General features: G+C 48.8%; 2 protein-coding genes across 8 annotated transcripts in view; one reads left to right on the forward strand and one right to left on the reverse strand.

Annotated features, from left to right (window-relative positions):
• BCKDHA (branched chain keto acid dehydrogenase E1 subunit alpha) overlaps positions 1-20,295 on the reverse strand; it is a 39,383-nt gene extending 19,088 nt beyond the window's left edge. Inside the window, exons 1-3 of one of the 5 annotated variants that reach the window (XM_078766585.1) lie at positions 20,200-20,295; positions 19,611-20,095; positions 19,164-19,340 (exon numbers count right to left, since the gene is read on the reverse strand). In XM_078766585.1, the coding sequence (XP_078622711.1) occupies positions 19,164-19,340; positions 19,611-19,709 (276 nt within the window). In that variant the 5' untranslated portion in view covers positions 19,710-20,095; positions 20,200-20,295. Of the gene's footprint in view, positions 1-5,323; positions 5,483-19,163; positions 19,341-19,610; positions 20,178-20,199 lie in introns of those variants that run through there. The other 4 variants (XM_078766584.1, XM_068133017.2, XM_078766586.1 and 1 more) reach the window with 4 other exon arrangements.
• CNPY2 (canopy FGF signaling regulator 2) lies at positions 20,296-27,149 on the forward strand. Of its 3 annotated transcripts, none has more exons than XM_068098825.2 (5): positions 20,296-20,622; positions 20,743-20,858; positions 22,626-22,823; positions 22,940-23,036; positions 26,683-27,149. In XM_068098825.2, the coding sequence occupies exons 1-5, from the start codon at positions 20,514-20,516 to the stop codon at positions 26,724-26,726; spliced, it is 564 nt and encodes a 187-aa protein (XP_067954926.1). In that variant the 5' UTR covers positions 20,296-20,513; the 3' UTR covers positions 26,727-27,149. The 3 variants fall into 3 exon arrangements, with proteins under 3 accessions (XP_067954926.1, XP_067954927.1, XP_067954928.1); XM_068098826.2 differs by having other exon boundaries at positions 20,320-20,638; XM_068098827.2 differs by lacking the exon at positions 22,940-23,036 and having other exon boundaries at positions 20,320-20,622.
• Positions 27,150-27,397: the final 248 nt, after the last annotated feature.

Raw genomic sequence — 27,397 nt, forward strand, 5'->3', positions numbered from 1 at the left:
TCGGGAGGACTTGGGGGGAGGTGGGAGAGGATTAAAACATATGAACACTGCAAGGACTCTGGGGTGAATTACCGGGGGTAGAAAAGATCAAGGTTTTCGATGGGGGAAGATAAGAGATGGTGGTGAACAGCTGTTTTAAAGACCTGGAGGGAGGAGTGGGATTGAAGGGAGTGGGGGAGTTTGTTCCAGAGGCGGGAGAAAAGGGGAATGAAAGAGTGAAGGTGAGCAGAGAGCCTAGACTTTGGCAGTTTAACCAGAAGAGGGTTGCAGGCAGATCTTGTGCGACCTGAAGGAATATTGGGGGGACAGAGCACAGAGAGAGCTGGGGGAGCAAGGCCGGAGAGGAGTCGGTAGAAGACAGAAAGACCACCAAGCTGCCTGCGGTGAGTGAGTGAAAGGCCCTCGGCGTTGACTACATCGCAGGAGATTCCAATGATTCTGAAAGCTTTGGCCTCAACAGCGTGAAGCCGAGCAAGGTGTGAGGCAGGAGCACCAGCCCAGAGGGGGGAACAGTATTCCATTGAGCTGCGGATGAAAGCCTTGTATGTGGTGAGGAGCTCAGGTGTGCCAAGGAAGGACTTCGCACGACGGAGGATGCCCAGTCGGCGACTGGCTTTGGAGGCCAGCTTGGAAATGTGGTTTTCCCAAGAAAGATCATGGCAGATAGTGAGACCCAAAAGCTTGAGCGACAGAACTTCTTGGAGAGGATTGTTGAGAAAGTAGATGGGAGGGTTGTCCAGTCGGTCCTTTCGGAGAGACATTGTAAGAGTGTGAGATTTGTCAGGATTGAAAGACATGTTCCACTTGTTTGACCAGTCTGTGATTTTGTCCAGGTCTGCAGAGAGTGAGGAGGCTGCAGACTGCCGATCTGAGGGATGAGGAATGGAGCGACAGAGAGTAGAGTCGTCAGCAAAGAGATAGAGAGGATTTTCAAGAGAGTCAGAGAGATCATTGATGAAGACCAGAAAAAGCACAGAAAAAGCACAGGGCCCAGAACACTACCTTGGGGAACTCCAGCCTAAACAGGAAGAGGAGATGAGAGAAACCCATTCAGGGCCACACGTTGACTACGACCAGAGAGGAAGTCCGCCAGCCATGCGTGGAGATTTCCATGGATACCAAAGGAGGAGAGTTTGGAGAGCAGAGCAGGGTGCCAGACCGTATCGAAGGTACGTGAAATGTCAAGGGAGACAGCTCTAATTTCCTGTTTGGCGTTGAGGACCTCCATCCATTGTTGAGAAAGCAGAAGCAGCATGTCCAGAGTAGAGTGACCAGGTCTGAAACCAAATTGATGATCAGAGATCAAGCCATTGGAGAAGAGGAAAGATTTAATATCTGAAGCAATGATGGATTCCATGACTTTGCTGATAATTGGGAGAAGGCTGATTGGTCTGTAGTTGCTGGGATCTGTTTTTGCACCTTTTTTGTGCAAAGCGGTGATGTTGGCTGATTTCCAAGCAGATGGCAGATGACCTTGAGCAAAAGAGAGGGTGAAGAGAACAGAAAGAGGGAGTGAAAGTGCAGAAGAACATGATTTTAGGACCCGTGGGCTGATGCCGTCAGGACCAGTTGCAGAATCAGAGTCGAGGGTTGCCAGAAACTTTTCCACCTTGTCAGAAGGAAAGGACACAGAGTCCAGGAGCAGCTGGGTACGACTGGGTACGGTGGGTACAGAGAGGGATGGGTTTGGGACACAAGATTTAGAGGCAAACACAGAGTTGAGGCATTCAGCTTTTTCACGTGCGGAGTCAGCCGTTAAGCCGTTTGAGGTGAGAGAGGGGATGGAGGGGGAACAAACACCAGAAGCAGATTTGACCAGACGCCACCAGGATTTGGAAGAGGGAGACAGATAAGAGAGTTCGGTCTTGAGAATGGTGAGATATTGTTTCCTGGCTCTCCTGAGGGTGGACACACACTTGTTTCGGGCTTTGTGAAAGGAAATGAGATTTCCTTCCGTTGGATTTGCTTTCCAGGAGACGAAAGCAAGTTGTTTCAGGGCAACAGCCTCACCACAAGATTCCGTGTACCATGGACGGGAGGAAGGGTATGACAACTGAAGACGAGATGGTATAAATCTGTGCATGAGAGAGAGCAATTTACTTTGAAAGAATTCCCAGGATGAGTTGATGTCAGAGGCGGTAGAGATGGGAGACCAGTCCAGATGATTGATGGCTGCTTGAAGACCGTGCCAGTTGGCCTGAGTGAAATGCCAGACTCGTCGACGCTGAGGAGGCTCTCTGAGAATGGTCAGAGAGATGTCCACTTTGACAAGCACATGATCAGATGAGCCGATTGGAGCAGAAGAAGAGCAGCAGACATTTTGAGGGAAGTTTGTCATAACCAAATCCAGAAGAGAAGATGCTCCGTTGACTGAGATCCGGGTCGGGAAATTGACAGATTGTGTCAGTCCCAGTGAGTCGCAGAAGTCCTTTGCTGAAGAGCCATGGCTGGTGAGAAAGGTACCCACACCCAGACAACTGGCATGGTGACAATTGAAATCACCACATATGAGGAAGAGAGAGTTGGGATGGGTAGATAGAAGTTGGTCCATATTATCAGACAGTGAGATGTAGATAGAGTCATCGCTGATTGGTGGACGGTACAACACACATATGAACAAAAGGTGGGAGCGAAGGGGAAGCCGTAGCCAAAGGTATTCCTGGGGGTGAGGTGGAGAGAGGGCAGTGGAGGGCGAGTGAGGAAGAGAGTTTTTTATAAAGATAGCAACCCCACCTCCAGGACGAGGCTCAGGTCTATCATACCGGAGGAGGGAGTAACCTGGGAGAGATACCAAGGCATCAGAGACATCATGAAGGAGGAAAGTTTCTGTTAAGCAGATCACATCTGGTTTGTCAGAAGCAACCTGTATGGAGAGGTCAGTCAAGTTTGAGCAAAGGCCCCGGATGTTTGAGGTCCATACCGTTAATGAAGAGTAAGGGGGAGCATCGGGTCCAGAACAGGGGGGGGGGGGGGAGGGGTAGGGTAAGATGTGGAAGAGGAGGAAGAGGTAGGGAGAGCTGTTGAAGGTGTGTCAGAGATTTCAGAATAGCTTGGAGAAAGGGAAGAATGGGGCGGACAAAAGGTTTGATGGAGATTGGGTGAGGCACAGTGAGGTGTTATTTGAGGAGGGGGAAGAGCAAGGCAGAAGGTTTGGGGAGATGAAGGTGAAAGTTGGAAGGAGGAAGAAGCAGGGAGGATGCTTTGAGGAGGAGGGGTGAGAGGGGAGTCTAGGAGGGGAGGAGCGAGGGAGAGTCTCGGAGGGGAGGGGTGTGGGAGGAGTTTAGGAGGGAGGGGAGGGAAGGGGCAAGGGGGGAGATTTGAAAGGGATGGGTGATGGGGAGGATTTGGAGGGGAGGGGTGAGATTGGATTTTGAAAAGTGTACGATTCATGGGAAACGAACATTTTTTGCAAAATGAGTTTGAGACCTTCGAGTCAAAAATACGTTTGAGGACACTGGAGGAGGGATGGAGTTCTGGATAGTTTAGGGAATGTAGAAAGGAGGAACTGTAAGAGATGGTATTATATATATTTTTTGGAATGAATAGATTTGGTGAGCAATACGAAAGCATCCTTTTGTAGGAAAAGAAGAAAAGGGTGTTATAATATTGTTACAGACGCGGTTTTGGATGTTAGTTTACCGAGCGGTTTGGTATGACCGCGTCTGCACAGTTTACCCGATTATACTCGAACGTTGGCCGAGTCGCGCTACGCTAGATCAATGAAGGAAAGGACACAACGGCTGGGTTAGATGACACGACACCAGGGGTACAGTTCTCAAGACCTCCGGAGGAGGTTATAATATTTGTATGCGGTACGTTTAGATTACAAGGACAAGAGGGACAGCATAGGAAGGTGGGCACTTAATCACGGTCTTATAGTAGCCCCGACAGACCACAGATAAACAGGACAAGACTGACTCACACAGGGATTGATGGCAAGGAAGGGCAGGTAGTCGATGGACAGCACAAGGTGCACCTTGGCTCAGGGACAGGATCCACACGGTCCGGTCCAGATATGCGGGGAGGTATCGTCGCGCTGGAGGTGGCGTCTGGTTCTCTTCAAGCTGGGGGCGCGTCTCTGACGTCACCTCCGGTAAGTGGCTACGTATATCCAGCGGGGAGTGACACGCCCTCGGCTCGTTAACTCCGCCCCAGATGGAATCGGCCCGCCGCTTCTTATTGGGTGCGGGGGGGTTACCGGGCTCCGCCCTTGACGAGGAGCTGACAGTCAGCCCCTTCGTGGTAACCCCGTCGGAGCACATGGGCAATGGCGGCTAACCAAGCCGGAGTGAGGACGCCCACTCCCCGCGCGCTGTTGTTGTAGTTGTTGTTGTTGTTGTAGTTTCATGAGGAAGATGGGAGGAGGTATGGGGAGGTCCTAAACTCACTACTGGTGCCATACAATCACATTCTGGTGCAACGAAGAGTCAGAATTAATGGAAACGAGTCCTTAACTGACATAGACTAAGAATAACTAGCAAGATGTCCTATAGTTGTCTACGTGAGATGCGGTGAACCTGGGCACGACATTTAATGGGGGAAAAAGGGGAAGGTCGGTTCTACAGAGTGTTGTTTACAGACAATGGGACTAGGGAATGGGGGATTGGGGATAGTTGGGGAGTATTGGGGAAATAGGGGAATATTTACAAGCGGATATGGATGGAGGCCAAATCCCATATCCGCAACATTGCACCCTTCTCTACCCTCGGGGCGTACCGACCCGATAAATTTTTACCTACGTTAGTGTGGCACTCAGATGTAGTTCCCTCTACTATTAACTCTACCCTGAGTGCGACAGTTTTACAGATGTTCACAAATGAGTAAATATGTCCCCCTGCGACGTTGCACCCTTCTCCTCACAGAAACACACCCACAGGATAACCGATCGCGGAAAGAATCCTCAAACTAAACATACAGCCGGTAGGGAGCATTATTTACACAAGACTACGCTGATATTTACACTACGATCCAGGACCTGTTTTTGGAGGAACACATGCAGATGTTATGCATAGAGAGAGCACGCATGCCAGCATCGATACACCAACCCACGAGTGCTCTGTGGCCTTACGGCCTTTAAAAATGTGCAGAGCACCCCATCCAAGCACCAAAAGCACCACCCCATCATGTACAGTCAGCACCATCCGGTGCACCAATAAAGTGTTCAACAATCACCGGTGGTGTCGCAGCCGGCCGATGTTCTGCCGCTGGTCTTGCCTTCATGTGGTGCACTTGGCCTTCTTGCTTCTTTCAAAAATAAAGAAAGGCGCCAACCGCGTCCATTTCTGTATTGTGGCCGTCAGGGGGCCAACTAAAAGTGGTTCACCTGTATGGCATAGGTGCCACGTTGACCCATAGGTCCATCAACGGGTGGTGCTTGCCCGCAAAAGACTGCGGTCCATGGTGGGCGGCCACAAACATTGCGGTCCATATGGTGTATCGATCCCGGCAGCAAGCAGCGAAAGTGCAGGCCCACAACTGCGGAGCCAGCACCTCTCTCTCCTCTCTCTCTGCCCCAAAGCCAGATCCTCGGAGGTGGGAGACAAAAGAAGAAGACAAGTGAGTAAGGTGGTAAGGGCGCAAAAGTGCACGCAACATTAGGTAATGCACACTAGGGGCACATGGGAACCAGGTGAGACAGGTACGTTCCTACCGTACGCCCCCCCCCCCCACCAGGTAACCTACATTGCCCCTCCCTTACCCCTTACTGTATCCACACAACACAACACTACCCATAAACATCTACTTTACAAATCAACAAACGTCCCTACTGTCTTCCCCGTTCCTCCCATAAACCAAATTCGTCTTCTCTCCCTCCTAAACAATCAAATTTGCCATTTCCAACTCTCATCAAAATTTGCTATCACCAATTCATCATCAGTCCCTCCTAAGGAGGGAGAGATGGAATCACCCCAATGTCTCATCCACGTCGTGATGCGTCTCACAAATCCAAACAGCAATTCTCCTTTCCTGCACACAGAACAAAGAAAACACAGGTGTGGAGTCATCATCATCACCACAGGTAAGTGGCTGCGTATGGTGCGACAGGTTCATCAATCCTAACTATTTCCTAAATGACTTTAACAACTTTACATTACCCGGGGTCTTTCTCCTGCCAAACCATTGGCCCTCTTACACTATGGGTTCTAAAAACCAATTCCCATTGCCCAAACTGTGGTGCTTTTCAATTTGGGGTCTCACTCCCCCGATTCATCTCCCGGTGCCCTCGCACAATTTCTGGGCCGCGACATGTAGCTCTCCCCGCAGGTCTACCCACCTGCACACCTCCACCACTGCAGTTGCCTCCGAGCTTACCTGCTCCTTACCCTAACCTAACTACCTGGGGAAGGCCCTCTGGCGCTCTCCCCACTCGGTGCCCTCTCTGGCACTGGGCTACCCGGGTCCGTCCTCCGGATCCTCGGGCCCCACTGACACTAACGGCTCCCAGAGCCCACCTGCGGCCTCACCTGGCCGACATCCTCACAGTGGTGGAGTGCCCAACCAACTACACACACTAACAGGCTACACGCCCAGCCATTTCCACAACACTAATGCACCCATCCACAATACCATTCTGCAACCGCACCACAAATGCCAATATCCAACCACAATTTACCTATACCCTCTACCTAACACTTACACTACCCGCCCCGGGTATCCGTGATGGGGGTCCACTCTTCCCCCATTCACACCTTCGCACCATGCACACCACTCCGTACCACTTACTCCAACTCTCTCCACACCAGTCATTCTCTGCTCCATATATTCCACACACCTGCACTTGCACACCTGTGCTCTCACACCTGGTGCCACCTGCACCCTTCTCTCCCCAAGCGCATTCGCGCTGATCCACCACACTCACTACTCATCCACTGCTCCATACACCTGTTCAGTTGCACACCTGTGCAATCACACCTGTTCAATTCTCACACAGCATCATCTCATCTAACTACTCCCCTCTGAAACTTGCGCTTCCCAGTCGTCCCTTTAAACTATTGCGCTCCCACGTCATTATCATCCACACTAATCTACCTGCGTCCCCACTACAGGTATCAGTCACTAACTAACCTTAACGTCACCTAATGTCATCTTCGCTAGATCCCTATCAATATCCTAACCCACCCGGGCTAGTTTTCACTGCCATCAACCCCATAAGCTATTGCGCATTTGCCCCACATGGGAAGGGTGGCAGGGATGCCACCCTTACCCACCGGGCCCATCGCTCACTACCAATTTTGCACATCAAATTTCAACAAATCAAAAATTTGCCAATCACTACCCATCATCTGCCAATCATTACTGCCAATCCTTTGCCAATCATCCAATTTTGTTTTTTTTTCTTCTAATTTTGGGGCCAAAACACTAACCTCATCACACAGTCTACTCACTAATGCCTCTCGGTGCGCCAATTCCTGTCCAAAGCCCGGCTTCGTAAAGCCGAGCAATGAATGCGGGTTGTTCCGTGCCAGCGGCTGGATGCGTCCGGCACTCGGTGCAGGGAAGGAGGTTTACCCGGGCCGAGATCCCACGCACCTTCTCGGCACGGAGCCATCCCATGGCTCGATCTCGACCTGCCGGAATGCCTCAACAAAAAGTGGTCGCCATGACGACCCTTCCTATCCAGCCGCCCGCTCCGCCTAGTGGAGCACGGACGCGGCCGTTCAAAGCGAGGCCCAGCACGCACCGAGGGCCCGATTCGGCTAAAAGTCGCTCTAACCGCTAACCTGGTTACCGTCGATGCCTCACCTGGATGCTTACACCCCGCAGCCCGTTCCTTGCTCACACATCCAGCCGTTTCCATGCTCCTCGTACCTTTCCTTACACACCTCGGTACACTCATTCCACTCACAGCCTTGGTCACACACCTGACCACCGAGCACTTTGGAACACATTCGTTGGTCGCACACCTCACCAACACACCTCTTCGCGCTCCCTCTTCGGTCACCTCCTCCGTGACAATCACAGGTGTGCTCTCACTCGCACACCCAACCACGTGCCTCACTACCAATTCCAGCGTGCATTCCCACTCACGCTCTACCATTCCAGGTGTGCTTCCTTTCTCACCTGTCACCACCAACTCACGCTCCGTGTCACTCGTACTACTCTCACCTCCACTCTTGACAGCGCACTCACCCTTACTCCCGACAGCGCACTCTTTCCTCATGCACCCGTCCGTTACACACCTCTCTTGCGCACACTCTTGCGCACACTCTCCCGTCACACCCTCTGTAACACTCACCACAGGCGTGCATTCTTCCTTGCCTTTGACAGCGCACTCTTTCCCCATGCACCTGTCCGTCACACACCTTTCTCGCGCACACTCTTGCGCACACTCTCCCGTCACACCCTCTGTAACACTTACCACACCGCGCTTCCATGTGCTCCCTCGCACACGCGCTATGACCGACTCACTCTCGCCAGCACACTCACTCCTCGGCGTGCACTTTTTCCTCACACACCCCAGAGTCGGACTTTCTCGCACACCTCCTCTTTCGCACACCAGACCTGTCGCACACTTCACCAACGGCCTCTCACGAACATCCGGGTCTATCTCGACCCCCAAGCTTATTAAATCACCTGGCGCATCATACGCACGACCATATTGGTCACCACTTACACCGGGTCCTCTTTCTCTTCGCTTCTCCTCCATCACCTGCGAATCCCTCATCCGGTTAATGAGCACATCATCACGATCCGAACACAGACTTTGGACCAATTCTTTTACCTCCTCTTTAATCTCTTTCTTATCCTCTCTCCGTCGCTTCTTAATTTCGCTCACCCCTTCTTCCACTTCTTCTAATTTCTGTTTCACCTCCTTCATCTCCCGGTACGTCTCCTCAAGCTCGTCCTCCAAGGCTACCTTGACCGTTTCCATGTGCGTCCTCACCTGCCGGTCCTTCGTCTCCATTACCTCTATCACCTCGTCCAACCTCGTTGTCAGTCCCTCACGTACCATCTGACATTCCCTCTTCGTCGCTATCAAGTCGTCTTTTAGTTCTTTCTGTGTCGCTTTTAACCCTCCTAATACCGCAGTGTTCCTTTGAACCTGCTCCGTTAGTCCTTTTTGTCCCTCCGTCAGCTGTTCCACCTCCTGCGTCAGGTCCTCGATGCCCCCTTGCAATTTTAGTCCCCTTTCTCACCTCCTTCTCCATGCGCTCCTTACAGTGCCTCACCTCCTCGCGCACTCCTCCGACCTCCTCACTCACCCCTCTTCTGATCTCCTCTCCCATCACTTGCATCTCCTGCCCAGATGCCACCCTCATCTGCTCCATTTCCTCCCTGTGAGCATCCAGTTTGGTTTCTACCCCCATTCTGACCCCTTCTATCTGCTGCCCCATTTGTTTAACTTCCCTTTCCGCTTGGTCCCTCATGTCCCTCAATTTGCCTTCCATACTGTTTTCTAACCCCTCTAACCCCTTTTGCATCCCTTCCATTTGATTCTCCTGGGCAGCCATTCTATTTTCTACCCCCGTTAACCCATTTCTCACCTCTTTTATCCCGTTGTCTAACCCCTCAAAATTATTGTCTAACTTCCCAAATTTCTTGTCTAACTCCTCAAAATTATTGTCTAACTTCCCAAATTTCTTGTCTAACTCCTCAAAATTATTGTCTAACTTCCCAAATTTCTTGTCTAACCCCTCACCGGTACCCCTCGCTTCGTCCCTCATTACCCCCATTTGGCCCTCCAATCGCTCACCCTGAGCTACCATCCGGTTCCCCATTACCCCCATTTGGTTTCCCATTACCCCCATTTGGTTCCTCATTGCCCCCATACTGTTTTTCATTTCTTCATTATTCTTGTCCATAAGGGCCTTCATTTGCATAAGAAAAAGGTTCAAATCTACCAGCGGCACTACTACGGTCGCGGGCGTGGGCGCCGTGGCCATGTGCGAGGCGCCATTTCGCGCGCCCGTAACCTCGTGCGCGACGACGCTATTTTGCGAATCTGCTACCCTCACTGCTTCGCTCTCCTCTTGTCCCTCAATTTGGTCCTGGATCGACCCTGCCTCATTCTCTTCTACCGGAACCCAGCCGTCTTGGTCTGCCATAGCGCGACTTTCAAAATTCGGGTTTTTTTTTTTTTTTTGTAAAACACAATTAAATTTCGTTGTTATAATTTCGAGCGCGTGAAACGCGCTCCGGATCGAATCCCACTTCCCGACACCAAATGTTACAGACGCGGTTTTGGATGTTAGTTTACCGAGCGGTTTGGTATGACCGCGTCTGCACAGTTTACCCGATTATACTCGAACGTTGGCCGAGTCGCGCTACGCTAGATCAATGAAGGAAAGGACACAACGGCTGGGTTAGATGACACGACACCAGGGGTACAGTTCTCAAGACCTCCGGAGGAGGTTATAATATTTGTATGCGGAACGTTTAGATTACAAGGACAAGAGGGACAGCATAGGAAGGTGGGCACTTAATCACGGTCTTATAGTAGCCCCGACAGACCACAGATAAACAGGACAAGACTGACTCACACAGGGATTGATGGCAAGGAAGGGCAGGTAGTCGATGGACAGCACAAGGTGCACCTTGGCTCAGGGACAGGATCCACACGGTCCGGTCCAGATATGCGGGGAGGTATCGTCGCGCTGGAGGTGGCGTCTGGTTCTCTTCAAGCTGGGGGCGCGTCTCTGACGTCACCTCCGGTAAGTGGCTACGTATATCCAGCGGGGAGTGACACGCCCTCGGCTCGTTAGCTCCGCCCCAGATGGAATCGGCCCGCCGCTTCTTATTGGGTGCGGGGGGGTTACCGGGCTCCGCCCTTGACGAGGAGCTGACAGTCAGCCCCTTCGTGGTAACCCCGTCGGAGCACATGGGCAATGGCGGCTAACCAAGCCGGAGTGAGGACGCCCACTCCCCGCGCGCTGTTGTTGTAGTTGTTGTTGTTGTTGTAGTTTCATGAGGAAGATGGGAGGAGGTATGGGGAGGTCCTAAACTCACTACTGGTGCCATACAATCACATTCTGGTGCAACGAAGAGTCAGAATTAATGGAAACGAGTCCTTAACTGACATAGACTAAGAATAACTAGCAAGATGTCCTATAGTTGTCTACGTGAGATGCGGTGAACCTGGGCACGACATTTAATGGGGGAAAAAGGGGAAGGTCGGTTCTACAGAGTGTTGTTTACAGACAATGGGACTAGGGAATGGGGGATTGGGGATAGTTGGGGAGTATTGGGGAAATAGGGGAATATTTACAAGCGGATATGGATGGAGGCCAAATCCCATATCCGCAACAATATATGAGAGAAAATAGTTGTTCAGGGGAGAGATTATACATTTCTAACCGCGTGATCGCGAACAAAGAACGAACGAACAAAAAGAACAAATAAACGGGTAAGACCTGGGAAGGAAATAGTTTTTTTGGTGGTTTTTTTTTTTTTTTTTTTTTTGTGAGTACAGATATTACACAAGGAGGTACGGGGTGAACGACTGGGACGAAACAGTGAACGAAAATAATTTCAGCGCATTCGACGAATCGCTGAGAGAAAAACAAACCACAAGGTCGGAGACGGTACGGTAGTCCAAGCCTCCGAGTACTAGGCCGCAGAATACTCGATACCATTAACCGACGATTGTGTATACATGTACGAAAAATTAGCACCGAAAATTTTCCAAAAGATACGCTATAGGTACATACACCGAAAGATAGATACAGTCTCGACAAAAACACGATTGAGAAATATCACTTAGCTTCGAAAGCGTGAGCGCATGGAGCAGCTTCGAAAAGACGTGACCTCGCCGTGATCTCGCGAGACGAGACCCTGTGTACATTTCCCCTTAATTGGCTGTTAATTGAAATGGGTGCACCTTAGTTAGTCCATGTACAAGCACGTAGCCAATCATAGAACCTCTCTATAGTTATATCGTTATTCTGTGTTCTAGTTAAGGCTATGTTCCCACTAGTCGATCTTTGCACGTTGCACCAAATCAAATAAGATAGATCCCCTTTTCAATTGCCCCAAAGCCTACATTTCCAACAGCATTCGCCTCCATTGCGCACGTGGTCAGCTCGAAGAAGAAGGGCGTTGCCCGCCCATCGTCATCAGAAGGTGGAGCCAGAAATCCCTTGCCGACCAACCAAGAATCAGTGGGCATGGCTTGGTAGGGCGTGACCAGAAAGATCGAGCAGGTTCGTGAAGATTCCAGGGCGTGGCTATATAACCCGTTACGGGAAGCCCCCACCGTGAGATGAGTGAGGGAGCACGCATTGAGAACGCATGAGGAAGAGAGTGCATGAGGCAGAGTTTTTGAGGGAGGTGCGCTGGACAAGTTCTGTGGAGTGAGGTACGAGAGAGAGACGACGCTGCTTCAACCAGCCCCTGCCGTGCGCAGCTTTGACGCGCTGCCGCGAAGCAATGCCGCCGTGTGAACCAGAGTGCGGGGAGTCGGCGGCCGCTCACCTCCAGCCCTGCCATTTGCACGGACCTGAACCTCATCCTTCCAGCCCTGTGGTCCCACCTTCTCATCCCTCCATACAATTCCTGCCTGCAATTGCCCTATTCGTGTGAGTCTGTTTGTGTTGTCCTGTCTGGGTATAAGTAAGACTGTATAAGCTAAGAATTGCTCTGTGTCTTCTGTTCTTTTTCTGTAAATAACTTTGTTCTTCTTCCTTCTTTGGTTCATTGTAAATAATAATAAATCTCTGTTCCTCCTTATTCTTGGGTTTTCATTCTCATCCGAGCGCCTTAGTGATTTCCCAATTGAGTTCCTGTGGCGCGATTTCGGCCAACGCTTACAATCGGGTTTAGTCCTTTGCTAACGGCTCGGATTCCGGATTGCTAAACTGCTCGGCAATTACCATCTTGTCCGGGATTCGAGCGGTACTTGTCTCCCTGTTTTGCGGAGGGATTGATAAAGGTATTCGGGCTAATACCTGGACCAATAACCTTGATCCATCCCACCCCGCAAAGGAGCGTTACAGGTACCAGGAACGGAGACGGCCAGCTTAACAAGACGAGGGGATTAAACCCCCCCCTCGGTAAGGGGAGTGCCATCGTCCGATTCCGTAACAATATGTTAATGTTGATGTCATAGGTGCCTCCATTATGACGTCATAATTCGACAAGTACAAAACTTCATCCGATAAAGATGAAATTTATTGAGCATCATCAAGGGATAAATTGGTGGAGAAAAAGAAAAATGTGGTTCGGCCGCCATACTAGTTTTAACATGAAAGCCTTAAAAGCCACTGAAAACACATCCTGGCGAGGGCCTGTAATCTCCGATTGCTCTTTCTAGTTGTTTTTGCAAAGTGCATCACAAGCACTGAATTCCTATGTACATTCATTTTGGGGTGTTTGTTTTTTGTTCCTTCCATAATGATACGTTGTCACATGGGAGGCCTGTTCAGCATGATGGAAAACTGTTGGACCTGCATGTGAAGAAATTCAATGGAGTATGAAAAATGTGTGCGGGACAACTGTTAACAACAATGTTAACAAAAATACAGTGTTTTACATTGTGTTACTTACTTATATTGTTGTATCAACTAGAAGCTGTCAACTCTGGGTTTGAATCCCGACCCATCTATGAACTGTCATCCCCGGTGTTTCACAGGAAGGGTGATTAATCAATATGTGTGCCATCCCTTGGATATACGTTAAAAATGGACGTCCCGTCTGCAGGCATCAGTTGGTGGATGTTAAAGATCTCCCGGTGTCCTTCGCAGTGAGTCGGCGAGTCATCGCCGGCACCCTGACCAAGTTACAAATTGCTGCCCTAACCTATAAGGGGCGTCGCATTATCGGCACAACCACGCCCACTTCAGCCAATGATGCCACCCTGCAGCTGTTTAAAAGTAGAGGATTCTTAATCATTACTGATCATTATGTTTGTTCTTATGTCTTTCAGACCGTGTTCATTGTTGAAGTTGTAATAAACCACCAACTGGATTAACAAAGAGAACTGGTCTTATTTATGAACACGGTGCAAGTTGACCAAAGCCACGATGCCTGCTGTGGGATGCCCAATCGCCGGATGTGACTACACCACTGAAGACCTCGATCCTGCTATCGTGGCCGCACTCATCACTGCCCACAGTGCCATACACGCCCCTGGACATGCCGCCAAGGTTGAAAAAGTCAAAAGGCCCACAATTGTCGCCGCAGGCTCCAGTGAAGAGTGGGCTCACTTCGAGTCACGATGGTCTGAATACGTCGATGCACCAAAATCACTGGCCGCGATAAAGTAGTGCAGTTACTAGAGTGCTGTGACGAACCTCTGCGCAAGGATCTAACAAGATCGACAGGTGGTAGCCTTTCAAACAAACCCATCGAGGTGGTAATGGCAGCCATTAAAAACTTGCTGTTCGCGGAGAGAACACTATGGTTGCCAGAGTAGCACTACATAATATGCGTCAAGACCGTGATGAGACAGTGCGCAGCTACGGGGCCCGTCTATGTGGTCAAGCGGGAATATGCAAATTCCTAATCAAATGCCCTAGTTGTGATGCTGAAGTTAACTACACAGAAGCGATCGTGCGTGATGTTCTTACACGAGGAATTGCTGACCCTGAAATCCAGCTTGACCTCCTTGGTGACAAGAACCAGGACATGATCCTGGAGGACGTTTTCCAATTCATTGAGGCCAAAGAATCTGGCAAACGGTCAGCATCTACACTACTGGACACACACTCAGTGGAAGCAGCTAGCAGCACATATCAAAAGGCCAAGCAAGTAACCATCAAGGACAGAAACGACCTACTCTCCTACTGTGGCAAAAAGGGACACGGGAAGAGCGCCCCAGCCCACGTTCGCAAAACAGAATGCGCGGCATATGGTCACAGATGTGGGCATTGCAATCGCGATAATCACATGGAGAGTGTATGTCGCAGTAGGAACAAACCCAAACGCATGAGTGCCTCTTCTAATAACAGTGAAAATGCTGTGTTTGATACTTTATGTACTGTCCACGTATCAGAACAACAGTCAAATGAAACTCCTAACATATCTGGGCATGAATGTAATGAGTTTGATAATGTTATTAATTCGGGTCGATCACGCAGTGAGCGTTCCATCACCCTTGACCACCATGTTTATGACAAACTCTCTAATATATGGATCAGGAAGGGTTCAAAACCTCAACCATTTGTTAGTGTGACTGTCAAAATCATGCGCAAAGACGACGCAGCCCTTGCTTGGCTTTGACCTTTCCACCCAGACCATGACTTGCCATGTCCCCGCGATGGCAGACACAGGGTGCCAGAGTTGCCTTGCTGGTATAAAGGTCATCCACCGCCTTAACCTTGGTTTGCGCAAATCTGACCTCATCCCAGTAACCATGAGAATGCGCACTGCCAACAATGGAGGTATCAATATCCTTGGGGGCACTGTACTCCGCTTGTCGGGCAAAGACAAACGGGGTCAGGCTGTTGAAACTAGGCAAATGACCTATGTCACAGAAAGCTCTGACAAGCTCTTCCTCAGCAGAGAAGCCTGTGTCGCCCTTGACATCATCCCGGATAGCTTCCCCAAGATTGGTGTAGACCTGACAGCACAGCAGCCGGACGCAACAGCAGTCTTACAGGAAGACCCCACTGCAGCGTGCCATTGCCCTCAGCGTCGTCGACCCCCACCACCCCCGACAAAGCTGCCGTTCCCCGCAACTGATGCTAATCGCATGAAGCTACGACAGTATCTCCTTAAATACTTTAAGTCAAGCACATTTAACACTTGTGAGCATCAAACATTGCCTCCAATGGATGGCCCACCCATGAAACTGATAGAGGATTCTTAATCATTACTGATCAGTGATCATTATGCTTGTTCTTATGTCTTTCAGACCGTGTTCATTGTTGAAGTTGCAATAAACCGCCAACTGGATGAACAAAGACAACTGGTCTTATTTTAAAAGAAGAGGAAGAAGCAGTCATAATAAACAAATAACAAACAAATAGTCATAATAAACAAACAAATTACCTGACTGATCTCTCCATACAGGTTGCTTCTGACAATCCAGACTTGATCTGCTTAACAGAGACTTTCCTCCTTCAAGATGTCTCTGATTCCTTAATATCTCTTCCTGGTTACTCCCTCCTCCGGTATGATAGACCTGAGCCTCGGCCTGGTGGTGGGGTGGCTATCTTTATCAAAAACTCTCTTCCTCACTCTCCTTGCACTGCCCTCTCTCTTCCTCACCCCCAGGAGTACCTCTGGCTACGGCTTCCTCTCCGCTCCCACCTTTTGTTCATATGTGTTCTGTACCGTCCCCCAAACAGTGATGACTCCATCTACATTTCACTGTCTGACAACATGGACCAACTTCTATCCACTCATCCCAACTCTCTCTTCCTCATATGTGGTGACTTCAATTGTCATCATGCCACCTGGTTGGGTGTGGGTTCCTCTCTCACCAGTCATGGCACCTCAGCAAAGGACTTCTGTGACTCACTGGGATTGACACAATCTGTCAATTTCCCGACCCGGATCTCAGCCAATGGAGTATCTTCTCTTCTAGACTTGGTTATGACTAACTTCCCTGCTAATGTCTGCTGCTCTTCTTCTGCTCCAATCGGTTCTTCTGATCATGTGCTTGTCAAAGTGGACATCTCTCTGGCCATTCTCAGAGAGCCTCCTCAGCGTCGACGAGTCTGGCATTTCACTCAGGCCGACTGGGACGGTCTTCAAGCAGCCATCAATCGTCTGGATTGGTCTCCCATCTCCACTGCCTCTGACATCAATTCTTCCTGGGAATTCTTCCAAAGCAAACTGATCTCTCTCATGCACAGATTTATCCCATCTCGCCTTCAGTTGTCTTACCCTTCCTCCCGTCCATGGTACACTGAATCTTGTGGTGAGGCAGTTGCCCTGAAACAACTTGCCTTTGCCTCTTGGAAGGCTAATCCAACTGAAGGAAATCTCAGTTCCTTCCACCAAGCTCGGAACAAGTGTGTGTCTACCCTCAGGAGTGCCAGGAAGCACTATCTCTCCTCACTCAAGAATGAACTCTCAAACCTGTCTCCTTCCTCCAAATCCTGGTGGCGTCTGGTCAAATCCGTTTCTGGTGTTTGTTCCCCCTCCATCCCCTCCCTTACCTCAAATGGCCACACAGTTGACATCGCACGTGACAAAGCCGAATGCCTCAACTCTGTGTTTGCCTCAAAATCCTTAGTCCCAAACCCATCTCTCTCTGTTCCCACCTTTCCCAGTCGAACCAAACTGCTCCTGGACTCTGTGACCTTCTCTCCTGACAAGGTGGAGGAGTTTTTGTCAAACCTCGACTCTGATTCTGCAACTGGACCAGATGGCATCAGCCCACAGGTCCTAAAATCCTGCTCTGCCGCTCTATCTCACCCTCTCTCTGTTCTTTTCACCCTATCTTTTGCTCAAGGTCATCTGCCAGCATCCTGGAAATCAGCAAACATTACCGCTTTACACAAAAAAGGTGCAAAAACAGATCCTTGCAACTACAGACCAATCAGCCTGCTCCCAATTATCAGCAAAGTCATGGAATCCATCATTGCTTCGGAAATGAAATCTTTCCTCTTCTCCAATGGCTTGATCTCTGATCATCAATTTGGTTTCAGACCAGGTCACTCTACTCTGGACATGCTGCTTCTGCTGTCTCAACAATGGATGGAGGTCCTCAATGCCAAACAGGAAATCAGAGCTGTCTCCCTTGACATATCACGTGCCTTCGATACGGTCTGGCACCCAGCTCTGCTCACCAAACTCTCCTCCTATGGTATCCATGGAAATCTCCATGCATGGCTTGCGGACTTCCTCTCTGGTCGTAGTCAACGTGTGGCCCTGAATGGATTTCTCTCATCTCCCCTTCCCGTTCAGGCTGGAGTTCCCCAAGGCAGTGTGCTGGGCCCTGTGCTTTTTCTGGTCTTTATCAATGATCTCTCCGACTCTCTGGAAAATCCTCTGTATCTCTTTGCTGATGACTCCACTCTCTGCCGCTCCATTCCTCTTCCCTCAGATCGGCAGTCTGCAGCCTCCTCACTCTCTGAAGACCTGGACAAAATCACAGACTGGTCAAACATGTGGAACATGTCTTTCAATCCTGACAAATCTCACACTCTTACTATGTCTCTCCGAAAAGATCGACTGGACAACCCTCCCATCTACTTTCTCAACAATCCTCTCCAAGAAGTTCTGTCGCTCAAGCTTTTGGGTCTCACCATCTGCCATGATCTTTCTTGGGAAAACCACATTTCCAAGCTGGCCTCCAAAGCCAGTCGCCGACTGGGCATCCTCCGTCGTGCGAAGTCCTTCCTAGGCACACCTGAGCTCCTCACCACATACAAGGCTTTCATCCGCAGCTCAATGGAATACTGTTCTCCCCTATGGGCTGGTGCTCCTGCCTCACACCTGGCTCGGCTTCACGCTGTTGAATCCAAAGCTTTCAGAATCATTGGAATCTCCCGCGATGAAGCTATCTCTGAAGGCCTTTCACTCACTCACCGCAGGCAGGTAGGTGGTCTTTCTGTCTTCTACCGACTCCTCTCCGGCCTTGCTCCCCCAGCTCTCTCTGTGCTCTGTCCCCCAAATATTCCTACAGGTCGCACAAGATCTGCCAGCCACCCTCTGATGGTTAAACTGCCGAAATCTCGGCTCTCTGCTCACCTTCACTCTTTCATTCCTCTTTTCTCCCGCCTCTGGAACAAACTCCCACACTCACTTCAATCACACTCCTCCCTCCAGGTCTTCAAAACAGCTGTTCACCACCATCTCTTATCTTCCCCCATCCAAAACCTTGATCTTTTCTACCCCCACTAATTCACCCCAGATCCACCTTGTTTGAAATTCCAACTTCTTTCCTGGAAGTCTTGGCAGTGTCCATATGTTTTATACCTCTCCCACCCCCACCCCCCCCCCCTTCCCATGCCTTCCCCCCAAAGCCCTCGCCCTCTCTCAGATCTCTCGATGTCTCCATGTCTCTCGGTCCCTGCTCTCAAATGTTGTGTTTGTGTCCTTCCCCCTCTCTCCCCATCTTGTCTACCGCTCCCGATGTTATTTGTTTTGTGTGTCTGTTTGTCTTTCTGTGTGATTAATGTTCGCTCTTTCACGAGCCTCGATCTTGTATACAAAAAAATAAATAAATAAATAAATAAAAGTTTGGTAGCACTTTGTAAAATAAGTAAGGAAATTAATTACACTTTAATGGTTCAATCAAAAGTACCAATGGTGACGTTCAAAGTGGTGCAAACCTTAGGGTCTTCGTTGGGGTTCACAATGTGACCCTTTCGATCCATAACACGATACACAGGGATACCCGAGATGACATTGGGTTGGATGAACTCCAAAGTGTTCACGTATTCCGCCGATGCTCCTGGAAACTGTGGTTTCTCCTCCAAGGTGGTGAACTCGTGCTGGTAGCGGATCACCTGCAGCATGTCCACAACAACCATCTGTCAACTTCAACATAAACAGATCTGTTGGAGACTAATCACTGCTGTACTGCGTTAAGGTCATGGCGCCACCAGTGCGGCAGTTTGAGGTCAGGAAGTCCTAACGAGGTGAGGTGGTCGATGTTTGTAAACGGACAGGTACGTCAGTGGCACAAGGCCTCTCCTTGTCCAATGTCAGCCTATGGAACCTTAAAGTCCACAATGCCTCAAAACTCAAAGTCTTAGGATGGACAGTATCTATCTCACCGCTGTGGAGAACAGTCTTCGGGAAAGTCTTGACAACCTAGTGAAGGACCGGACTCCGAAATTCAAAGACTTAGCTGTCAAAGCCATGACAGCAGCCATTCCCGACTTTACCTCAGCGTGCAAACGAGCCGCGTTACAAATTACAATATATGTTGATCTTCTTCTTCTTCTTCTTTATATTCTTCTTCTTCTTCTTCTTCTAAATAATACGCCACGCTCCCGAATTTTTTGATGGTAGCGAGTCAAGATGCCTCTGAAACTTGCACTATCCTCGCAGTTTCTTTCACAAGTTTAATCACGGCCTTGCAGAGTCGAGGGTACCTGTTGTCCAATCGGAATGAATTATCCGGCAGAATTTTGTCAGTCCACAATCCCGATTCCTCTGACAGAGATAAAGTGCCGCGCTCTCTCTCGACTCTGCAAAGGGGGGATTCGATTTGTGAACGAACCTGAGAGGAACCTGTAACGTTTCGGCGGCTTGCTTGCTTGCTTGCTTCCTTCCTTCCTTCCTTCCTTCCTTCCTTCCTTCCTTCCTTCCTTCCTTCCTTCCTTCCTTCCTTCCTTCCTTCCTTCCTTCCTTCCTACCTACCTACCTACCTACCTACCTACCTACCTACCTACTTACAAACTTTGTTCGCAGCGTGGCGTATATAGAGCCTCGGCGCTCTGAAGACGTCATCATTTTATAAAGAAGAAGAAGTTCCATGCCACATTGCCACGTGGCCTTACCAGAGTGGGTCGTAAATCGTGGCAACAGCACGTTCGCCATAGTTACTCGATGCAGATACGCGTACTGCACAAAAGTGCTTACGTTAACATAATATTTGTATTTTTAATCGGTACGTCATAAGAGGACACGCACACAGTTTACAAGGCCGTGGTGCCGGTGGTCCTGGATCCCCTATGCTCGCCGAAGGCGTCATGTCTGCCCCGTATGGAGCTCTGTCGATCGTCGTTCTGCTCTGCCTTGTTGGTATTCAGGCCAGGAAAGACAACGACCTGTACTGTGGTGGTGAGGAGTTCCACCTGTAAGGTGTACACGTGTTTTCACCCCGACCACTCATTCGGACCTGTCGGTGGTGTGTTCACCTTATTATGCGCAGTGTTGTATCGGACGTTCGTGTATTAACAGCTTGCAGGGCATTGGTGGACGAGCTGAGTTGGGCGGTTGAGCAAGTTGATCCGAAGAAGACCATCCAAGTTGGCTCTTTCCGCATCAACCCAGATGGATCGCAAACCATTGCTGAGGTCAGGTGGTGCTTTTTGCGATGACATTATGAGTATGACTATGTCCCTCCAAGATGACATCTCGTCTTGTTATCATTGATCGGAGTCCTGTAACATACAAATTGCGATTTGTTTTACCAATAGAGGGAATACGTGGCAACTGGCAAGGGGTGTGTGACAGACAGACAGAGAGAGCGAGACAGAAAGACTGACTGAGTGAGTGAGTGGGAGAGAGAGAGAGAGAGACAAGCAGAGAGAGAGACACAGAGAGAGAGAGAGAGAGAGAGAGAGAGAGAGAGAGAGAGAGAGAGAGAGAGAGAGAGAGAGAGAGAGAGAGAGAGAGAGAGAGAGAGAGAGAAAGAAAGACAGAGACAAGCAGAAAGAAAGAGAGAGACAAGCAGAAAGAAAGAGAGAGACAAGCAGAAAGAAAGAGAGAGACAAGCAGAAAGAAAGAGAGAGACAAGCAGAAAGAAAGAGAGAGACAAGCAGAAAGAAAGAAAGAGAGAGACAAGCAGAAAGAAAGAAAGAGAGAGACAAGCAGAAAGAAAGAAAGAGAGAGACAAGCAGAAAGAAAGAGAGAGACAAGCAGAAAGAGAGAGACAAGCAGAAAGAGAGAGACAAGCAGAAAGAGAGAGACAAGCAGAAAGAGAGAGACAAGCAGAGAGAGAGAGAGAGACAGATATATATAATATATATAGAGAGAGAGGCAGAAAGAAAAAGAGAGATAAGAGAAGAGAAGAGAGAAAGAGAGAGACAGACAGAAAGAAAAGGAAAGAGAGAGTGAGAGATAGAGACAGACCGAAAGAAAGAAAGAGAGAGAGACAGAGACAGACAGCCAGACAGAAAGAGACCCAGAGACAGAAAGAGAGGGGGAGGGATAGACACAGAGACACAGCGTGTGCATGTAAGTGTAAGTTGTTATTTGCGGCTATCTCGACATGTGGGTGGGTTCCAGGAGATGGAACGGAGACATACCAAGTATTCACCTCCGGTGATGGGATTTTTAATCATGTTAGCGGTATGACAATAACATGTGAGAAACACATGGCATGCATCCCTTTTATTTATTTTTTGGCACCGACTGCAGCATCTTTTGGCAGCTTGGTGGAGAGAGAGATATGCTTGGCCTCACCACCAATGTTCAACATAAGTCAATTTTAAAACTCACAATATCTTTGGGATACGCTAAACGGAGAGAGATCTCTTTAGGGATGCCTTGTTATTTAATCCATTTTTGGCACTGAATAGGTGGTCAAATCGACAAATGAAGGAAGAATTCTGCAGGCCTTTTGTTTTGTGGAGCATTCATATGAATAGGTTGAACAGGTCATTTCTCTGAGCACAACTACATACCTTAACTCCGTCCGGGACTGGCAGGATGGCCTAGAAGAACGCACACTCGCCTCCGAGCCATTTAGCCTGGGTTGAGTCTCGACCCAGCTACAAACTGTCATCCTGGTGTCTCGCAGGTGGGGCGATTCATCAATGCGTGTGCTGTCCCTCCAATGGACATTAAAGTGGACATCCCATCTGCAAGCATTAGTTGGTGGACGTTAAAGATCCCACGGTGTCCTTTGCGAAGATTATACGAGCAATCACCGGCATATTGAGCAAATTACAAATTCCTGCCTGAACCTACAAACGGTGCTGCATCAGCGGAACAGCAGTGCTTCCAGCAATGATAATACGTCGCAGCTTTGTGCTGCATGCAAACGAAGAATGGCCGAGTCCAATATTTTTGTGCACATGCCAATGATCCATTTTATTGCCATTCTCCTTGTCTTTCAGGTTCCCTACGCTCGCTCAGAAACGCACCTGCTCGAGTTGATGGACCACGTTTGTGAAAACATGGCCGATTACGGGCAGACAGAGCAAGGTCCCGGGGGTCGAAAGTCATTCGTACGCCTATCTGGTCGGGTCGGCGAAAAGTTGGATCTCGTCAACGTCACAATCTCATCCGAGACGACAAAAATGCTCAAGTTTGCTGTGAGTTTGCCCGTGTCCAATCGAACCCCTCGGTGATTGTTTCCTGTACGGCAGGGGGAAAAGGGCGGTTGAAGAAAATGTCGCCTGACTGACTTACCAGTGCACTTTGTCGACAGTGTGAGAGCATTGTGGAAGAGTACGAAGATGACGTTATTGCACTCTTTGTGCACGGGGCAGAAAACGTAACAGACAAGTTTTGCAGCAGCAAAACAGGTTTGCTTTCGTTAACGCTCGTATTTCCTCTTCACTTTGTTTGCCAATCCGATTCCCACACTCTCAATCTTCGCTATCACTTTTCATGGCACAGTTTTCTTTGACTTTAATGAATCAATTTTAAAATATAACCTTTTACTTTGCTTGCTTTTGTAAAAGCTGTCAATGCTGGTTAAAAAAAACAATTACATTTAAAAAAAGTAAGTTTCTGTTCAAACGTATCCACGAAGGGACAGGAGGGGGTTGATTTTATGTCTGTGTCTGTTTGTGTGACTGTATAATATACATTTCAACAACAACACAACAACATGCATTTTAAGGCCATTTTCCCTGAAAGAGTGGGGGTTAGCCTTGTGGTCCCCATGACAATCTTCTCCATTTTGCCCTATTTTCTGCATCTCCCCTTGTTAACCCCCTTCCCCGCATTTCTTCTTCCACCATCTTTAGCCAAATCTTTCTCGGTCTTCCCCGTCCTCTACTTCCTTCTACATTCATTTCCATCACTCTTCTCAACCAGTCACTTTCATCCTTCCTCAACACATGACCAAACCATCTCAAACCGTTTCTCTTCACAGCATCAATCACAGGCTCTATTCCCATCATCTTTCGCAATTCATCATTTGTCTTCCTCTCTCTCAACGATACTCCACACATCCACCGAACCATTCACATTTCCACCCTTTGTTGCTGCTCTACATTCATTACCCATGTCTCGCTCCCATAAATCATAACACTTCTCACACATGCAGCATACACCTTTCCCTTCAGCTTCAACGACACTCCCCTCCTCGTCAGCACGCCACTCAGTTCCCGAAATTTCTTCCATGCACATCTCACTCCAGCAACCGTTTAGTTGCTGAGTCTGATCCACCTTCTCCATTCAGCATGTCTCAGAGGTAACAAAATGTTTTCACACCTTCCAGCTTCACGCTGTCTCCAAGATCCAACTCAACGTTTCCTCCATCTGCAGCTCCCTCTGTGCACACCTTACATTTGAATGTAGCTGCCACACTGGTTAATGACCCTCTCAAACCACTACATTTTTGATGAACCCAATCAGCGCACATTGTACATTGAATGCACATTGTACACTCCGACACCCTTCCTGCACACAGCACAGGGCCACTTCCCAGTTCTTTCCACCTCACCACATGCTTTACCACTTGCCATCACCTTCGTTTTTCCGAAATTCACCTTCAGACCTTTTGTGTCCATACATTCCTTCCACTTGTTCATCTTCTCCTTCAGTCCATCCATACTTTCTGCAATCAACACCAGATCATCTGCATACAACAACTCCCACGGTCAACCCTCCTTTACGTTCTGAGCCAGCACCTCCATCACAGCTACAAATAGTAGTGGACTTAGTACCGACCCCTGATGCACTCCCACCTTCACCTCAAACTCACCACTGTTCCCGTCCTTCGTCCTTACAGCTGTGCGTGCTCTTTTGTACATGGCCATCACTACTCTGATCAACCATTCCTCCTAACTTCCTCAATGCCCATGTCACTACTTCACGTGGAACCCTATCGAATGCTTTCTCCAGATCAACAAACCCAAGAAACAACTTCTTCCTCTTCTCCAGCAACTGCCTCACAATAAAAAGCGCGTCTGTCGTTCCTCTTCCTGGCATAAATCCAAACTGCATTTCGTCGATCTTCACTTTCTTCCTTATCCTCCTCTCCAACACCCTTTCCAATACCTTCATTCCATGCTCCAATAACTTTATCGCTCGGTACGAGCCACACTCCAGATGGTCACCTTTCCACTTGTATGAAGGGACGAGGGTACTCAGTTCCCAATCCACTGGAATGTGGCCTTCTTTCACCGCCAGATTACAGATCTCTGTCATTCTCTTCACACCCCAACTTCCTGCTGCCTTCAACATATCTCCCACAACTCCCGTCGGCCCTCCCACTTTACTACTCCACATTGCTTTTATAGCTTCCTCAACTTCCTTCTCAGTTATCTTCTCTGCCGGTCCTAAAACTGGGTTACTCTCTATGTTGCCATCCCATTCATTCTCTGTATTCAACAGTATTTCCATATATCTCTTCCATCTTCCTTTAATTCCATCTGGGTCCACAACGATTTGTCCCACTTCATCCTTCAAGCAACTCACCCCCATCACATCACACCTCTCTTTCGATATCTGCTTTGCAAACCTGAATACCGCTCTCTGACCCTCTTCCAAATCCAAGCGTTCTCCGAACATTTTCCTACATGCCTCCTGCGCTTTTTCTACCTCTTTCTTTGCAGCCTTATAACTTTCATGCTCAGCCTTTTCTGCCCCCATACCCTTTGCCTTCTGCCACTCCTTGAACTTCTTCCTCTTCTCGTCAATCTTCTTTCCAACTTCATATCCCACCACCATGTTTCCGAGTGCCTCAGTGGTCCTTTGGTCCATCCACATACCTCACCAACGGCTCCCAACAGACTATCTTTCATTGACATCCAACCACGTTCAAGCTCAACCACATCATCCTATACCCTACTCAGCCTCTCTTTTAATACCTCCCTCACGGTCACCTCTTTCAACCTCCACACCTTCATTCTCGGTTGGTACTTCACCCACCGAGCTCTCCTCGCACCTTTCACCCTTATGTCGCAGACAACCAAATGGTGCTGTGAAACAGCCTCCTCCCCCGGGATCACCTTTGTGTCCCGGAGGTGCCCCCTATCTCGCCGACGCACCAGCAGGTAGTCAACGGTTGTCGTCGACCCACCTGACGTGTATGTAACAAGCTTATTATCCTCTTTCTGGAACTGAGTATTACAAATCAACAAATCATCTCCATCAGCAAACTCCAAAATCCTTTCACCTTCCCCATTTCTCACACCATATCCATAACCCCCATTAACTCCCTCAAAACCGTCTATACTCCTTCCCACATGTCCATTTAGGTCTCCTCCTACCACAACAACTTCCTCATCTTTCACGTTTTCCATCAGCTTCTCTATTGCACACCAGAACTTGTCCTTCTCTTCATCGCTCCGACCAACCTGCGGAGCATATCCCGAGATGACGTTCACCAACAGCTTCACGACAATATACATTTCAACTTATTCTCAGATCTACTGTAATCTATATATACCTCACCGAGGTTCTGCATTGTTAAATACTTGCAACCTACACTTCAGAGGTGTAGACCCCAAATGGTAAGCAATGGGATTTGGGCCTGGCAGGATAGCCAAAGGTGTGCACCCAGCTCTCTGGCCTCGGTTAGAATCTTGGCCTAGCTATAAGAACTGTAAATCTGGCGTGTCATGAATGCGCGTGCCATCCCTCGGACGGGTGTCCCATCTGTCGGCATTAGTGGGTGGACGTTAAAGATCTCATGGTGTCCTTCGTGAAGAAGTAGGCGAGTGTTTGCTGGCACCCAGGCCTCGTTCCAAATTCCTGCCCGAACCTACAGAGGGGGTTGCATCAGTAGCACAACCATGGGCCCTCAGCAAACTGTGCTCCATATGAAAGAAGAAGAAGAAGCTACCTCCACAAATTACTGATAGATTAACTAATGTTGCATGTACTGCTTAATTGAGCATTTAATTAACGATGTAAAGAGAGAAATCTGCAAACAGATCTTCAACCATACCTCTTGACAATGTTTTAAGGCTTCTGTTTTGTTTGTTTTTTCTCCAGATTTCTGTGACGAGGCTGTTCACACAACACATGATGAACTTTGACATTTGGAATGCGAAACAAGCAACAGCAAGCTCCTTGCCAAATGTGGAATGTATCACAAAGCTTGAAACCAACTAATGTGACCAAACGTAAACCATGGGCATTGCCAGCATGGTGACTTTGTAGTGCATTTGGTGGATCATAATTGCTGAGGATGTACAGGCTGGAATGGTCGGTAGGTGGGTGGGCAATGGCTGTATTCATTTTAAAATTCAACATCCACCATCGGTGTGAAGATGGTGCATGTGCTAGCAGGGGCCAAACATTTTTCTATAAACTGAACCACATCATGCAACTTTACCAGTTTGGCCCAATAGCCATGGACATAGCGGGTTTGGTACAAACCCGGTGGGTTGTTTGCAGGGCCAGTTGACCTGACAAGAAAAGTTCACAAAAATAAAAATAAAAGTTCCTGTATAAAACAATGGTTGTTAATTTCACTCATAAAATGTTCGTGATGTTGGCGTTCAAAGGATCGCACGTTTGCCGAAATGTCACGTACGAGCAATGATGTACCTGCATTCGAAAATGGAACTCTGCCAAGGCACGACGTCTTATTCTTACCTCCGCACTGAAGGTGGATGGAAGTTTTTTTCCACCTTTCTCAAAACGTTGTGGACAGATGCAGATGACATTTAGTGGAGGTTGGTTGTGAAAAGGATAAATTGATCCG

The sequence above is a fragment of the Myxine glutinosa genome, chromosome 12, assembly GCF_964187855.1.
Source record: "Myxine glutinosa chromosome 12, kmMyxGlut1.1, whole genome shotgun sequence".
Taxonomy (NCBI): domain Eukaryota; kingdom Metazoa; phylum Chordata; class Myxini; order Myxiniformes; family Myxinidae; genus Myxine; species Myxine glutinosa.

Bases quoted from the DNA above. Each gene is read 5' to 3' on its own strand.
- CNPY2 (XM_068098825.2), top strand. From the start codon at position 20,514: ATGCTCGCCGAAGGCGTCATGTCTGCCCCGTATGGAGCTCTGTCGATC. The intron at 22,824-22,939 runs GTGAGTTTGCCC...CTTTGTCGACAG, and splicing joins CAAAAATGCTCAAGTTTGCT to TGTGAGAGCATTGTGGAAGA. The intron at 23,037-26,682 runs GTTTGCTTTCGT...TTTTTTCTCCAG, and splicing joins GTTTTGCAGCAGCAAAACAG to ATTTCTGTGACGAGGCTGTT.